Raw genomic sequence first — 16320 nt, forward strand, 5'->3', positions numbered from 1 at the left:
TTTTTCAGTATTCAGTAGATTTGGTTAGCGAGCGGGTGTGGGGGCCTTAATGGAATGACAGGCATGGGACTTATTTATAGCCTCCACTATTTCCTGGATCAGGGGTCACATTCCAGCTAGAAGTGGCCCCCAAAGTCCCAGACGCCCAAAGCAGGTCTTAGCTAGTTTCTGAGCCCAACCTAGGTCTCCCTCTAGCTTGCTAGCTTTCTTCTCTGGACCTAACCCTGTTACTGTCCACACTCCTGGATGAAGACAAATCCTCCCCTTTGTTCCCATCCATTAAAATGACACTCAAGAAGCCAACCCGGTGTGGTATGGGGTCCTGGAAGTGGTAGGCCCACTCTAAGCCTGCATAAATGTCCCAAGAACACCTGGATAAAGACAGGCCAGTACAGGAGGGTCAGAGACCAAGGCCAGGACTTCTGAAGCATCTCATCCACATACGGGTGCATAAGGCAAGGTGGGGGGGGCAGTGAAAGCTGTGGGGGGAGGGGATGGCAAACTGAGGCAGCTGAGGCAGTGTGGCCCTGAGCAGTGTTCCCAATAAGCCCAGGCAAGGCTCCTACAGCGCAAGACACCTCTCCCGGCAAGTCCTTAGGCCATAGCCACTAGGACCCTCCACTTCATGACTGAAAAATAGCTCTCCTACCATGTACCTTATGTCCAGTGCAGATGGGGTTTGGGAGCAGAGGCAGGCTGGAAGGAGCTTCTGAGGAAGCAGAAGGAGCTGAGTCTCCCACTTACCATCCATGTGATGCCTAGACAGATATTTGAGGGCCTCGTCGAGCAGGATGACAGGCAGAGACATCTGAAGCACCACCCCCCACTGCCGGCCACTCAGTGGGGTCACCTGGAAAATGAGCTGGTGGGGGCAGGGAGGCCCAGTTACAGGCTGCCGGCTGTGTGCCTGCGTCACTCACCTGGACTCCAGTGGGCTCTTCATGGGTGGGTCCTTGGAAGCCCTTCCTTTGCACCTTTGCCTCCTGGGTTTCCCAGAGGAAGTGCTATCCCCCTGCCCACCCAATCCTTCCCTGGCTTCCACTCGGGCTCAGGCAGTCCCCTTAGCAAAAGGGCTCCACCTCTCTGTCCCCTGAAGGTGGGAATATCTGTGGAATGATGGCTAGACACGTCTCTCCCTACTGTTGCTCCTGCCCAAGGCCTAAGAAGGCCCAGCACTCAGTTGGGACCTCTGGTGTCCAAGGACTACTTGATGATTGTGACCCAAGGAGCTAAGGAGGGAGGAGACATGGCGGTAACTCACAGGCAGAGGTGGCACCAGAAGGATGAGGAAATGCAGAGCCATGGACATGACCACAGCCCCCAGCAGCCAAGGGTTCAGCCAGGGTGGCATCCGCAGCAGCGACTGGTTCTCTGAGACGCTACGAAAGGCACAGGGACCCACTCAGAATAGGGTGTCAGGCCACAGCGGGCCCACACACCTCAGCAACCACCTCTCGAGGTTGTAGGCCAGGGTGGCTATTTCTGCTGCACATCCCATTTACCCTAGAGGTCCATCTCAGGGCTTGGGCCCACGTCTCTGTCACACAGATTCAGTCCTGGACCCCCATTTCATCATCTCCAGACCCTGCTTTCCTGAATCCCAATTCTGGCCCCACCACACTTATTATTGGCCTCTGATCCCGAGACCTCAGTCCAGTTCCAGTCTCTTTTGGCCTTAGACCCCAGTCTCTCTTGGACTCCTCCGCCCAGCCTACCTGTTGAGGGCGTTGCACATTTCAATGGTCACAAGCACAGATAAGGCCATGGTCGTGGGGAAGCGCGACTCAAAGACCTCACAGTCGATGCCAGCAAACAGCGGATTGTCTTCAGAGCACTTCAGGAAGTTCCTCTGAGGATAAGGTGATAGGGTCCAAGGGAACAGCTGTTACGGAGGTGCTGGAGAGAGGAGAGGGAAGCCTCCCACAACTGAGTTTGAGTAGTGAGCTCAGCGCTACGAGGGATGGGTCAGAGAGTGACTGTCCTGGTGGGAATTTGTGGATCACAGGAGCAGCACAGTTAGGCTGGGGAAGGCACTAGGAAGGGGTGGGAGAAGGGTCCGGGCTGGGACTCTCAGCACTCCGAAAGGCAGAAGCGGGGGAGGTGATCAAAAGAGACCTCACAAACACATGAAGCAATTATGCAGTTCAGTCAATACAATTGTGCCTAAATAGGACCAACCTCTAGAATAGACAAAACCCTCTTTAACTGACACTGACGCATGCAAGGTTCCATTCCTACGTGGCTCTCTGCTCCTGCTTACAACAGAATGGTTGCCAGGGCTTGGACTTAACGCAAGCTTCCTCTGTACTTAACGAACTGTCAGTGACACAAAAGAAGTGCTCCTCACCCCCACCCCTCATCTCCAGGGGCCTTTCTTTTTGCTCACTGGCCCGCTCAAAGTCCCCTGCAGTAAGATGTTTGAGAATATCTGGGAGAGATTCTGACTTGTTCTCTCCCACACTATTCACAACTGTTAGTCTACTTGGGTCTCCTGTTTAGAACTCCATTTTTACAAGTCTGTAACTGAAGATCTTCTGGAGATCTTTAAGGCCAGGGCTTAGCAACAGGCATTGTGCTGTAGAGACAAATCCTCCAAGAGAGATCTGTCCAGAGACAGATGGGCACCCTTGGCTCTGTGCATAAGCCCCTACTGCTGCACAGGAGTAACACCATTGACAACTATGGCTTGGCTAGAAACCCTCCTGCAAGCTGAGATGACATCTCCACACTCAGTTTACTGAGCACCGTGACCCAAACCCAGATTGCCATGCGAGTTGCGCAAACACTCTACACTGAGCTGTGCCCTCAGCCCCAGCCCAGCTCCTGAAACTGAAACTGGGTTGAATCCTTTAAGGGGCCATATGACTTAGGATGGGTGTGGTGGTTCCTTTTAATTGTTGACTTGACACAATTTAGAATCACCTGGAGAGAGTCTCAGTGAGGGAATCTGTAGACCAGGTTGGCCTGTGGGCATGATTGTCTGGATTTTGCTACTCAGTGTGGGAGCCCTAGCCTGATACCAAGCAATAGCATTTCCTGGATGTGGGCACTAGACCATGTAAAAACAGAGAGCAAACACCTCCAGCTCATTAGCGTGCACCCCACTTTTCTCTTTAATGGTGAAATTAGATCTATATCAGAGAACTGAGAATTATTATTGGTTTTGATTTTTAAATGATTTATTTTTATTTTATGTGCATTGGTATATGTATGTCTGTGTGAAGGTGTCAGATCTCCTAGAACTGGCGTCATAGGCAATGATGAGCTGCTGGGATTGAACCTGGATTCTCTGTAAGAGTAGCCAGTGCTCTTAACTACTGAGCTATCTCTATAGCCCTGGTGTGTGTGTGTGTGTGTGTGTGTGTATACACACACATAATTTTACATGTATAGGTGCTTTTGCTTGCATGTATGTCTGTGCACCACATGAGTGTCTGGTACCCTCAGAGGTTATCAGATTTCCCTGGAACTGGAGGTGCAGACAGTTCTGAGTTGTTACACATTTGCTGAGAATCTAACCCAGGTCCTCTGTAAGAGCAGCCAGTGTTTTGAACTGCTGAGCTGTCTCGCCAGCTTGCTTTTGATTTTGTTTGAGATAGGGTCTCACTGTGTATCTCTGGCTGGCCTGGAACTTGCTAAGTAGACCAGACTAGTCTCAAACTCACAGAAATCCACCTGCCTCTGCCTCCTAGGTGCTGGGAATAAGGTCCTAGTTGGCAGAATTATTTTAAAATACATCTCCTTGTGATTTACTATTAATAAGTAATTGATTTGTATATGTATTTTAATACCTGTATGCTTGGGGTCATATACAAATTTCTTGGGTGAGAAGGGGTTTCAAGTAGAAAAAGTTTAAGAAGTCATGAACTAGAAGGCTGGAGCGATTCCCTGGTAGTTAAGAGCACTGGGTGCTCATCCAGAGGCCCTAGGTTCGAATCCTAGCACCCACATGGCAGCTTATAACTATAACTACAATTCCAGGAATCTGACTCCCTCTTCTGGTTTTTGCAGGTACTAGGGACACATGGTATACAAACATACAAGTAAGTAAAATATTCCCTACATGCAAACTTAAAAACAAACAAACAAAATCGTTTTTAAAAGTCATGAATCGCTGGGCGGTGGTGGCACACGCCTGTAATCCCAGCACTCTGGGAGGCAGAGACAGGCGGATTTCTGAGTTCTAGGCCAGCCTGATCTACAGAGTGAGTTCCAGGACAGCTAGGGCTATATAGAGAAACCCTGTCTCGAAAAAACCAAATCCAAAAAACCAAAAAACCAAAAAACCAAAACCAAAAAAAAAAAAAAAAAAAAAAGTCATGAATCAAAGTGTTCCCTTTTGGGAGTATCTCCAAGGATCCCTCTTTTGGAATCCGGAAACTCAAGGCTGGAAGGGTGGCAGAGACAGGCTCACTGTGGCTCACTGACCAATAGCTTAGCTATATCTACGAATCTATGAGTTCCAGGTTCAGTGACAGACTGTCTCAAGAAAATTAGGTTGAGAGTAACCCAGTGTCAACCTCTGGCCTCTGCACATATGTGTACATGTACCACTTAAACAAATTTATGTGGCAACACACACACACACACACACACACACACACAGACACACACACATAGAGTCTGCCTAAACTCTCCACTGGAAAACTTGCCACCCTGAATAGGTGTCTCCACTTCTCGGGTCATCCCTCAGACTACCTGCTCTTTGCAGAGACCCTCTGACTAGCACTTCCATACTCAGTGATTTGTGCCCAAGCCACAGTGAGTGTTTGATGGACATTTCCCAACCAAGTGGCTGCATGAGAAAAGGAAGGCCCTAAGTACTGCTGAGAAGAAAACATGCCACCAGGCTGACTGAGGACTGAAGGAGATGTCTAATGTGACTCTCAGGTGTCAGCTTCAGTGGCCAGGCAGACAGTGGATCTGCGATGAGAGGGAGGAGAGATGAGTGTGGAGAGACAGCCTTGGTGTGGTCCTTGTGGGTTTGCACAGGGCCTGTGAGAATCTTAGAGAAGTAAACACATTTATGGGGTTGGATCTCAGAAGAGAGGAAGGAGATCCTTAGGGACTTGGGATCCCTGTTCTAAAGCAGCAAGGTTCTAAAGATCTTTGTTCTCAACCCATGGGTTGTTGTGACTCCCCTGGGAGGCATCAATGACCCTTTCATAAGGGCCACCTAATTAAAGGCATGGTGGTGCATGCCTTTAATCCCAGCACTTGGGAGGCAGAGGCAGGTGGATTTCTGAGTTTGAGGCCAGCCTGGTCTACAGAGTGAGTTCAGGACAGCCAGGACTACACAGAGAAACCCTGTCTCGAACCCCCCCCCCCCAAAAAAAGGGCCACCTAAGACCATCAGAATATCATCTATTTATATTATAGATCATAACAGTAGCAAAGTTATAGTTATGAAGTAGCAACGACCGTAGTCTTATGGCTGGGGGGGGGGGGTCACCACAGCATGGGAGCTGTATTAAAGGGTCACAGCATTAGGGAGGTTGAGAACTCCTGCTCTAAGGGATGGGTACAGACACAATGGTAAGTGAAGGCACAGTCCAAAGCTACCCTAGGATCCAGCGGTGCTGGAGTGACCAAGGATGACCTGATCCCTGACTGAGGACAAGAAAGAGTAGGCTTTGAAGGAGGCGGGGCTATGCTCTGTGCTGTGGTGAGCCGGAAGCGATGGGCTCTGCAGTAGAGGTAAGACACCTTCTGCATAGTTATGGCCCCAGGACCTCTTAAATGATTGTCAGGGAGTAATATTTCCTTGAGCTGGGGGCTGGGCTGGCCCTGTGGGCTACAACGGCCTACCAAGCTACTTGGAGGATGGTGTTCACACCTGGACGTGGGAAAGGAGAGCGGCAGGCCAGCCACCGAGGCGAGGCCGAGTCTCTCTCTGTAACTCCCTCGGCCTCATAATCCTTAGCCCCACCTGACTGGTCTCCACTTGCTCACCAGCTGATAGAAGGTGACTTGAGGTCCCTCGGCGTCATACAGGAACCACCAGGTGGCAGCAGCCACTGTAGCCAGGCCTACATACACTGTGGGCAGGGGAGGAGGGGACACTTAGGTAGTAGGTCTAGGCAGTTGAAGGTTCTTTGCCATGCATATCCTCTTCTCGAGCATTCCCTGAATTTTCCTCTCCCTCCCTAAGCCAAAGTGTGCTAACGTCTCTCCTGTGCCAATGGCAGGTCCTCAGTGGTAACCTATAGGCCATACTCTCAGGCATAGTGACCGATCCAATTTGTACTAATAAAAACAGGCCTGTGACTGTTAGAAAAATTAACCCAAAGTCTCCCAGGGCTCAGGAGATGACTCAGAGGACACAACTGAAGATCTGAGTTTGGGTTCCCATGACCCATGTAAAAGGATAGATGTGACTATGTGTGCTGTAACCCCAGGACTATGGGTTTGTAGGGACCAACAAGAGGATCACTGGAGCTTGTTGGCCACTCTCCAAAACAGGCAAGCTCCGGGCTAGTGAGAGACCCTATCTGAAGGGGAAAAGGTAGAAGGCAATAGGCCAGACCATGGCCTGGATCCAGTCATAGCCTGGTCTTTTCAGTCATGTGAGCCCACAGAGTCTACCATCAGGTGTTGGCTCAGTTGCATTTTCTGCAGCCTGTAAAGGTCAGATGCTCCTGAAGGCTGGAGCCCTGCTCACCTCCAATAGCCAAATAGCGGAAAAAAAGCCAGCCGCTGATGAGGGCCTCACGGGGGTTCCGGGGCAGCTTCTCCATGATGTCCAGATCTGGTGGGTTGAAGCCAAGGGCTGTGGCAGGTAAGCCATCTGTTACCAGGTTCACCCAGAGCAGCTGCACAGGGATCAGGGCTTCGGGCAGGCCCAGAATTGCTGTGAGGAAGATGCTAAAACCAGAGTCACGGGCTCTAGCTCAAGCAAGCCAGCCACCACCAGAGGGTCCAGCTCCAACTCTCACCCCAGGCTGAAAGGTAGGGCCCTCCACAGCTTCTTCTGCAGCCCAGGAGTGAGGGACATGGGTATAACAGGACAACTGCCCTTTAGGCCTAACAAAGGACAGGTGTGGGTGTACACACATACCACATGCCCAAGTATCAGAGATGTGCAAACACCTAATACCTGTCATACATAAACACAAGCAATCACCCATGTGCTGGCCCAATAGTGCAAAGGTGCAGAATTCACATGCACTGAGTATGCATGAGCTCACCACATCCAACAGGCATCTCTCCCATGCAAACAGAAACGTGAACATAAGCACACTCTGTTATACATCCTGTGTGTGTTTACACTCAATGGTGCGTTAGAGTACACACACATTCCTAAGTATAGACCTCTCACCTGAACACACTATACATACACACACAGATCAATGCATGCACACATGTAGACACCCTGTTGCCCTGTGGCGAAGTTGTTTCTCCAGTCTTATGGGTCTCACCAGGAGAAGCTATAAAGAGGAAGACCATGGCTGGTGGGGTGGTAGAGGATGCTAGATTGCACCACAATCCAGGGGTGGCCCTCTCAGGGACAGAGTTGGTTGGTTGGTTGGTTGGTTGGTTGGTATAGGGGCTTGGCAGGAGGGAGCATGGAGCCTCACCAGACAACCTCGCCAACATTGGAGGAGATGAGGTAGCGGATGAATTGCTTCATGTTGTTGTAGATGGCCCTGCCCTCCTCCACGGCAGCCACAATTGAGGCAAAGTTGTCATCGGACAGCACCATCTCTGCTGCTGACTTGGCCACGGCAGTGCCCGAGCCCATGGCGATGCCGATCTCTGCCTTCTTCAGGGCCGGTGCATCATTTACCCCATCGCCGGTCTGTGGGCCGGGCCAGGGAGGACACACCTGAGAGACTTGCCTACTTCCTGTCACCCCAAGCAATCCTAGTGTTAGGGGGTGCCCCAAGGACTCGGACAGATGAATGGAAGAAATATGGGGTCAAGAATGAGCTCTGAGAGTAAGCCTGGAGTCCCAACCACTCATAGATCAGAGGCAGGAGGATCATAAGTTCAAGTCCAGCTTGAGGCCTGTCATGAAATGAAAGTGTAGAAAGGAAGGAAGGAAGGAAGGAAGGAAGGAAGGAAGGAAGGAAGGAAGGAAGGAAGGAAGAGAGAGAGATATATAAAGAAAGAGCATGATCTTATAAATTGGTTTGAAAATGAGATTAGAGAAGGCAAGGGATGTGGGCTAGGGTGAAATTGGACATGATCAAGTCTAGTTCTAAGGATGATGGTGAGGCAGGGATAGGGATGAGGCGGACCAACCCTGAGGACAGGCATGAGATTCAGGCTGGATATGGAGTAGATCATGAGACTGAGATTGGGAGAAAGGTTGAAGCAATCCAGGGATGAGGTCATGGTTAAGACCCAAGCTAAGGGCTAGCTTTCTTAGATACACATGAGAGTCAAGATGAAGGACAAGTTCTAGACCGGACTCAGGCTGAAGGTAAAAAACACAAATCAAAGTAAAGGCTGGAGTCAAGGTCATTGTCCTCATGGCCAGCGACATCATCGTCAAGTCTGGAAGCCAAGACTGGAGACCAGGTCAAGATTGAAGTCAGCATAAAGGACTGAACAGTACAGGGGAATCAGAGTCAGTGTCTGTGATCAGTTCTGGACCAGGTCAACGCTCAAACACTTATACAGCTGAGGTTCACCTCAATGGTAAAGCGAGAGATTAACAAAAACAGTTGGAGATCAAGAGCAGTGTAGACTCAAGGTTGACAGCAAGACTAGGTCACAGCTGTAATCAAGCTAAGCCGCTCCCAGGCTCTACCCTGTAGCCTCACCATGGCAGTGATCTCATTAAAGGACTGCAGGTTCTCCACGATGCGAGACTTATGGGCGGGTTCCACACGGGCAAAGCATCGGGCGGTGCGACAAGCCTGGCGCTGCTGCTCCGGGCTGAGGTCATCAAACTCACGGCCTGTGTAGGCCTTGCCCAACACATCTTCCGTGTCCCCAAAGATGCCAAGCCGGCGGCAGATGGCCACAGCTGTCCCTTTGTTGTCCCCTGTGATCATGACCACTCGAATGCCCGCCCTGGAACAGCGCGTGATACAGGCAGCCACCTCCGGTCTCGGAGGGTCTAACATGCCCACGCAGCCCACGAAGGTCAGGTCTGTCTGTGGGGAGGAGGCAGAGGCAAGCACAATCTGAGTCTACCCTTGACGGCTGCCTGCCCAGCCACTGCAAGAAGCCAGCTCGAAGCACCCACCTCGTACTGGGCAAACCGGCTGCAGTCGTCCAATTGCATGTCCTCTTTTCTTGGGGGCGTGTCCCTGGTGGCCAATGCTAAGCAGCGCAATGTGTCAGAGCCTGAGCCCCAGTCCCGGATCTTGGCCAGTATATGCTCTCTGGAGGTGCTGCTCAGGGGTGCTGTTCGGCTACCCACTCGGACGGAGCTACAGCGCTCAATTACACTCTCAGGAGCTCCCTGCAGAGGGAAGGAGAGGAGTCAGCTCTACCAAGCCAGGTCCCTGGCCTTCCCCGCCACTCAATAGAGAAAACTGCAAGCCACTACGGACAAAGGCCAACTAAGAGAGTGCACAGAAGGGAAGAACTGAGCATTCTTTGTAAGTTCAAAGAGGTAACCTGGAGGGCCTCACTATGAGAAAACCTAAGAGGATGAGCAGGCAGGGTCACAGCCAACCACTGGGAGTCCCCTGTCTCTAACAGCCCACAACTGAGGTTTGCTACAACATTTGGAGGTCTAGGTGGCATCAGCATCTCCCATGGGAACCTGTGTCTCCTCTCCCTGCTTGCCTGGTACCAATGGGATTCTCATTCGTAAGGGCCCCACTGCAGCAGGGAGGCATGCTAAGCGCCACTTGAAAGAGAATATGCAGTCTGGCAGGTGTGACCCTGGCAAGGTAGCTTTGGTGGAGGGGTGAGTAACTCCTCAGTTTCACCAGGGTCTCACCTTGGACCTCACCTGGGCCTAGGATTGCTTTCTGGCTAGCCCATCAGTAGCCTCTTCCTCTTCCTTGGCCTAAAAACCCAGGGGCTACCTTCTCTAAACGAACAGGATTCCCAGGATGGAAGCCCTGTCCTTTTACAGGCATGGAGACCTTCATCTTAAGACAAAGCTCGGGATGGAATCCCTCTGTTAGGTCTGAAAGTGGCCCCGGAAGGCTGGGATGAGGGCTGCTCCTCTCCCTGCCCAGGTCTCAGCTTCCAAAGAATAGGAGTACCAGCCAGATCACCGCAAAGGGCTTCTGAGAGATTCTAGTGCAACTTGGTCATTCCCATAGGGTGCCTCCTCTGGAGAGGAGCACATAAGACCCTAGAGTCCTGTGACAAGTTAGTAACCCTGAACCCAAAACTAGGCCTGTGATCCCTCCACCACTGGATGCTGTTCTCAGTTCCCTGTGGCGTGTGGGCCACTCTCACCCCAGAGCCAGCATCGCAGTGACAATGGGCCTCCTGGCTCCCGCAGCCTCCCCACGGCTGCACTCTGTGGGGCTTTGTTTGGTTTTTGGTTTATCTGTTTTTTTTTTTTTTTCTTCTTCTTCTTAACACTTCTCATGTGGCCCAAGCTCATGAACTCAAACTCACCACCTCTCTTATCACCACTTCCTCAAGTGCTAAGATTATAAGCATACAGCACTACACTTGGCTTATGTCATTCTGGGGAGCAAGCTCATGGCCTCTTGTGCTCTAGGCAAACACTCCCAACTGAGCTACACTCCCCCGGGTATTTTAGAGACTGAAGACCAGATAGCCTCCCCCTGCCCCTCCACTCCCCAGATCAGAAGAGTAACCGCAGGTCACAGGGCAGACCCCTACCTTCACAAACATCTTGCTGCCCTGGGCCTTGGGGTCAGAACGAGTAGGTGTGCAGTACACAGACATGGACTTCCGGTCCCGGGAGAACTCCAGGGTGAATTCTTTCCGCATGAGTTGCTTGATGACCTGCAGGGTCCAGAAGGTCAAGGCATAAAGGAGAGATGGCAACTCTTGCCTGCTCCTCACTAGTCTTTTGAGAAGACTCTTGGTCCCTGTTCCCTACACTTTATACTTCTGAGACTCTGGCATTCAAGGCTCCCACCTTCCTCTCCCAGAATGTGTGCATTTCCCAGTTGGAAGCCTGTATGCACATTCAATCTTTCCTTCTCTCTGCTCCACAGATTTATCTTGCAAGGCACCCAAGGTCCTCTATTCTTCCTTGAAACCTCCCCAAACCTATGCCTTTCTCTTTCACTTTTCCAGACATCCCAGAACCCCTGGCTATGCAGCCAAGGCTAAACCCCGTTCTACTCACCGAGTTGCAAGCGCCAGCACGTTCCACGCGCGACAGTCCTTTCAGGTCTGTGTCAAACACGTTCATCTTCTCTACCAGGCAAGTCAGGGCTGTCTCTGTGGCCTCTCCTACCTTCTCATATACACCCTTAGCCTGGAGGGTCACAGTGCACAGGAAGTGAGGGCTTCCTGCTGTCTACTTATTTTGAGATAGGGTTTTTGCTATACACTGAGGATGGCCTCAGATTCACAACTGACTCTCCAGCCTCAGCCTCCCAAGTGCTGGAATTATATGAGTACATCTGCACACAGGGTTTCCAGGTTCTTCTTGCTGAGTCTCGAGACTGTTCTCTCACTACACAGGGCCCCCGTGCTGTAACCTTCTGTGCTGCTGTCTACACAGAGCATCTTTGGGAGAGGTGATGTGGCTACACCAGTCGCCTGCACAAACCCTTCGGTGGCTGTCTGCTTGCCCTTAGCTTGGCCTGGGAGCTGGCCTGGCCTGGCTGTGTGTTCCTGGAAGGCAGGGGCATCCTCCCATGTGTTCCATTCCCCTGCTCCAGACACACAAATGATATTCAATGTGTGTCACATCTAGATTTTGCAGAATGAGCCTTTCCCGGGCTATGCTTCCTGCTTTAAAGTCCACTCTTGTCCTGTCTACCACCCAATGTCTTGCCAAAGCATTCCTGGCTTTCCAGCCTCTTACACGGCAGCCTCTCACTCCTACCTGAAGAGACCCAGGGGGCAAGGATACGGAAACAATCTGAGCAGAATGCAGAGGGTTGGAAGTGAGGTGTACAGGGGGGATCATGTTCCTGGAGTGTGGCCCACTGAAGCAGCTAAGACCACCAACCTGAAACAATGAGACTCTGGCCAAAGGAAAAAGGCCAGTCCTGAGAACTGGAACCTGGGAGGTTATGTAAAGGAGCGGGGCCCACCTCATTGTAGTCCAGTGCAGAGTCATTGCAGAGGGCACAGATGGTTGCGAGTTCCACAAGCCCATCAAACTGCCCACAGCGCACAGGCTGCTCCCCTTGCCTCCTGCAGAGAGTGAGAGGTCAGCACAGGGCCTGGCCCCTCCCGTGAGTGAAGTCCTGCATTGGCCCCGCCCCTAAGAAACCACGCCCAGTGGTAGCTCCGCCCACCTGATCCCACCACGCACTTACACTTCGCCCTCTGGGGTGTATGTGGTACCAGAAATGGTGAACTCGTGCAAGCGACAGGTGTCTGTCTCCGCTTCAGCTACCACGAACATCTGTGAGCACAAAAGTGGGCTCAGGTTAACGGATGGCTGCTTTTCCTTCTGCCATCAGCTTAAAGTCTGACAGAGGAGGATATCTGAGGCAGTTCTCCGAGAATCACCGAAGGGTCTTTCTTCTCCACTGGAGTGAAGGAGTGGGTCCAAGGTCCAGGCCAGGCACCTGAGACGCTGTTCTGCCCAGAGGCACCTGGCTTTCACTGTCCATTTGCTCGGGACTCCTCAGGGGTTTGTGGCCCATGTTTCAGTGCCAACATGAGAGGTCCCTGGTTGAGCAGGATACCTGAGCGCTTGTCCATCTTTGTGCAGCCCCTTTTCAATCCTTTAAGACTCATTTCTCTACCAGTGACACAGGGAGAAAGTGGGCCCAGAGCCTAGCTGCAAAAAACTTCTCTACCTTCAAGGAAGAAACACTTAAGAGAGTTCCCTCCAATCCAGAGGTGACCCCAGAGACTGACTCTCCTCTCAGAGCCAGCCCCTCCCTGCACTCTCCCCTATAGGGATAGCCAATTTCCTGGTCCATCAACCAGCTGAGATGGATTTATTCCAGTTCATTCTCAGCCAGTGATCAGTCTAGCACCCCGAGGTACTCTGCACCATCCCTTCCTTCTTGTCTTCTGGGGCAGTCTTCTAACAAGCAGGATCCATTACCCAGCATGCTCAGCTACTGGCACTTCCCCATGCCATGCTCAGATCTTTATTTGAGACAAGGAACACTGAATAGGTAACATCCTGCTAGGGTTTAGTCAGAGGACGCAGGCTTAGATCTTGCCCATGCCTCTCTCCTATGTCAGACTCTGGTGGAACTCCATGGGACTGTAAGGTCTCAAGAGTCCTCAACCAGTTCCTAGGGTCTACTCAGCAGACTGTGGGAGCAGAGGCAGGAGAGGCATGATGGGTGCTGGGCGAGGTGTGAAACTCACAGCTGTCTCCATCTTCCCAGCTCTCCCTGCTGAGCTAGGATGGACCTCTGTCCCTTGGAATTCCAGTTGGAATCCCTGAACACATGGACAGCGGACCTGGGATGTGGGATCAAGTGCCCAGGAATAAATAATTGCTGCCCTATAGCCCTTCCCAGGTCACTGGAGCCAGCCTATCTGGTGACAGGCATCAGGTGAACAGACAAGCCAGAGCAGGATAGAACCTGGGTCTGATGACATGGGGACTGCACTTGACTGTCTCTTGGATCCTTAAGATAGTTAGTTACCTGGCAGAGCTCAGATGTAGGTTTCAGATGAGGAGACTAAGGTCCAAGCCTGGAAATGACCTGCCTGGGATACCACAGTGACATACCCAGGGACAGTGACATACCCAGGGATATAGCAAGACAAGCACTGATGCAGTGTTTACACAGGGAAGTCCTCATCTGCTGCTCCCCATCACCAACCAGGAGGCAGAGCTCCATTTTTTACCCCTCAGAAAGGTCAGGCAGCCCAATATCACCTAACACCAGCAGGTCCCACCCCAGTTGCCACTCACCCTGCAGACAGACATCTGATTGGTGGTGAGTGTCCCTGTCTTGTCAGAGCAGATGACTGAGGTGCAGCCCAGGGTCTCCACAGAGGGCAGGCTCCGCACAATGGCATTCTTACGTGCCATCCGTCTCGTGCCCAGTGCCAGGCATGTGGTGATGACAGCTGGGAGGCCCTCGGGGATAGCAGCCACAGCCAGGGCCACAGCAATCTTGAAGTAGTAGACGGCACCACGGAGCCAGGATCCACCGTGGGCCGGGTCAGCAAAGTGGCCGATGTTGATGACCCACACAGCCACGCAGATCACAGAGATGGCACGGGACAGCTGCCTCCCAAATTCATCCAGCTTGCGCTGCAGTGGTGTCCGCTCAGGCTCCACAGCCGCCATCTGGCTCCGAATCTTGCCCAGCTCTGTGTGCAGGCCTGTGGCCACAGCCACACCCAGGGCTTTGCCTGATGCAATATTGGTGCCCTGACCAGAGAAGGACAAAGAGGTGCTGCTTGGCCTGTGGCCAGGGCCTGGCATCCCTGACTTCAAACCAAAGCAGGCTCTTCAGTGGGGTCCATCTCTCCAGACTTACATAGTTTGGTATTCATTGGATTGCTGTTCAGTGAAGACAAGGATTTAGAGCGTCTCCACATGTCCTGTGCACAGCATAGTGCCTGGCACAAAAGGGCTTCAGGTCTGACATCAGCCAAGTGTCTCAAGCCCAACCCATTAGACCCATCAAAATAGGACTCATAAACAGTCACTAAGGCCATAGGAAGGCCATGTGGCTGACAATGATCTCAGGCAAGGAGTTCACACATATTTACTGAAGAATCTACAAAACCTGAGGCTTGGTACTCACATCCCCAAGGCCCTGGGCAAAAACCCCAACTCCTAGTGTAGAGGACAGGTAGCCGTGTACCCCAGTGCCCAAAATTCCCCTACAGAGGCCCAAGATGCAGTCTCCTTAGAGGCTGTCTTGTGCCCCTCTGGATGGATGTGGAGATGGTAAGGGCACAGGTGTTAGTAGCAGGCAACCCTGCCTGTCCTTCACCCAGAGCATCACATCTTTACACCACCAGCTGCCCACAACTAAAGCAAAGACCTGCAGCAAGCCACAGACACCCCCATGCGTGTGCCTTGCTCCCCGTGCAAAGCAGCTCCTCTGCCCTGATCTCAGGCAGGGCTCTCTCTCGGCAGGAGCTCTGAGGACCCATGGAGTGCACGTCCACGATGCTCCCCAGCTCCCTATGCCTCGGTGTGCTGGCACATGGGCTAGGTGAACTGTAGCTCCCTCCACTTCTGTTACCCTCTCCTGCCTGGAGCATTTCCATTGAGACACTTGAGGCACTGTCCCTCTCTGGTTGGAGGCACAGTGTCCTAGTAGGGAAGAGAAATCCCTAAGACCTGGATGTCTGAGCTCACATCTCAACTCTGCTGCTCATTCACTGTGACCTTGGGCAACTGATTTAACCTCTCTCAGCCTGTGTCCTTGCTGAGAAATATAGATAACAAGATACAGACAACCTTATTTCAAGCTTGTTGTATGGTTTAAATAAACTATCAAGTTTAAAGGGCGTAGAATGCCAAGCAGGCAGGGCTCAGTAAACAGAAGCATTAGGATTTTATGATTACTATAAATTTGCACATTTATCAATAACCAAGAGGTCAAGAACTTTGCTATAGAACTTTGAAAATGTTAAAAATAAAAACATACATGCCAGGCATGGTGGTGCACACCTCTAATCCCAACATTCAGGAGACAGAGGCAGATGGATCTCTGAGTTAGGACTAGACTGGTCTACGTAGGGAGTCCCAGGCAAAGGATATGTGTGTGTGTGTGTGTGTGAGTGTGTGTGTGTGTGTGTGTATGTATACACATACATATATACACATATACATATATCCACAGAGCTATATAGTAAGATCCTGACTCAAAAAAAGAATTAAATAAAAATAAATTTTAAAAAGTGACAAAACAACGCATTACACTTGTTTTTGGTTTATTGTGTGGCAGGTAAGCATGCCCATGGCACCACGTGAGTGTGGAGGTTGGGGGACAACCTGTGGGAATCAGTTATCCCTTCAACCTGTGAGCTCTCGGATCAGCTTTGGTGGGAAGCACCTTTAACAGCTGAGCCATCCCACCACCGTTCCTATGGGACTATTTTTTACGGTCCAGGCTGAGCCCCAAGTATCCCCCAAACTTACAGAAAATAGCATGTTCTTCTTGTCCTGGTTCACGGCTCGGGGGTCTGGAATGACATCTGTGTGCTTAGTCACAGACACGGATTCCCCTGATTACAGGATGAGATATGAGAAGTTCTACCTGGAGACAAAGCCATCACCCGGCCCCGCCCCGCCCTTACCTGAGCCCT

At 51.5% G+C, this 16320-nt stretch overlaps 1 protein-coding gene across 1 annotated transcript in view; it reads right to left on the reverse strand.

Annotated features, from left to right (window-relative positions):
- Window positions 1–16320, reverse strand: part of Atp2a3 (ATPase sarcoplasmic/endoplasmic reticulum Ca2+ transporting 3) — a 31041-nt gene that overhangs the window by 3231 nt on the left and 11490 nt on the right. The window contains exons 7-20 of the mRNA XM_052197650.1: window positions 16154–16239; window positions 13961–14425; window positions 12390–12478; window positions 12162–12264; window positions 11243–11374; window positions 10768–10893; window positions 9197–9415; window positions 8769–9104; window positions 7578–7798; window positions 6662–6864; window positions 5953–6038; window positions 1716–1849; window positions 1262–1379; window positions 745–862 (exon numbers count right to left, since the gene is read on the reverse strand). Of these exons, the coding sequence (XP_052053610.1) occupies window positions 745–862; window positions 1262–1379; window positions 1716–1849; window positions 5953–6038; window positions 6662–6864; window positions 7578–7798; window positions 8769–9104; window positions 9197–9415; window positions 10768–10893; window positions 11243–11374; window positions 12162–12264; window positions 12390–12478; window positions 13961–14425; window positions 16154–16239 (2436 nt within the window). The remainder of the gene's footprint in view (window positions 1–744; window positions 863–1261; window positions 1380–1715; window positions 1850–5952; window positions 6039–6661; window positions 6865–7577; window positions 7799–8768; window positions 9105–9196; window positions 9416–10767; window positions 10894–11242; window positions 11375–12161; window positions 12265–12389; window positions 12479–13960; window positions 14426–16153; window positions 16240–16320) is intronic.

Source organism: Apodemus sylvaticus, chromosome 10, assembly GCF_947179515.1.
Source record: "Apodemus sylvaticus chromosome 10, mApoSyl1.1, whole genome shotgun sequence".
Lineage (NCBI taxonomy): Eukaryota > Metazoa > Chordata > Mammalia > Rodentia > Muridae > Apodemus > Apodemus sylvaticus.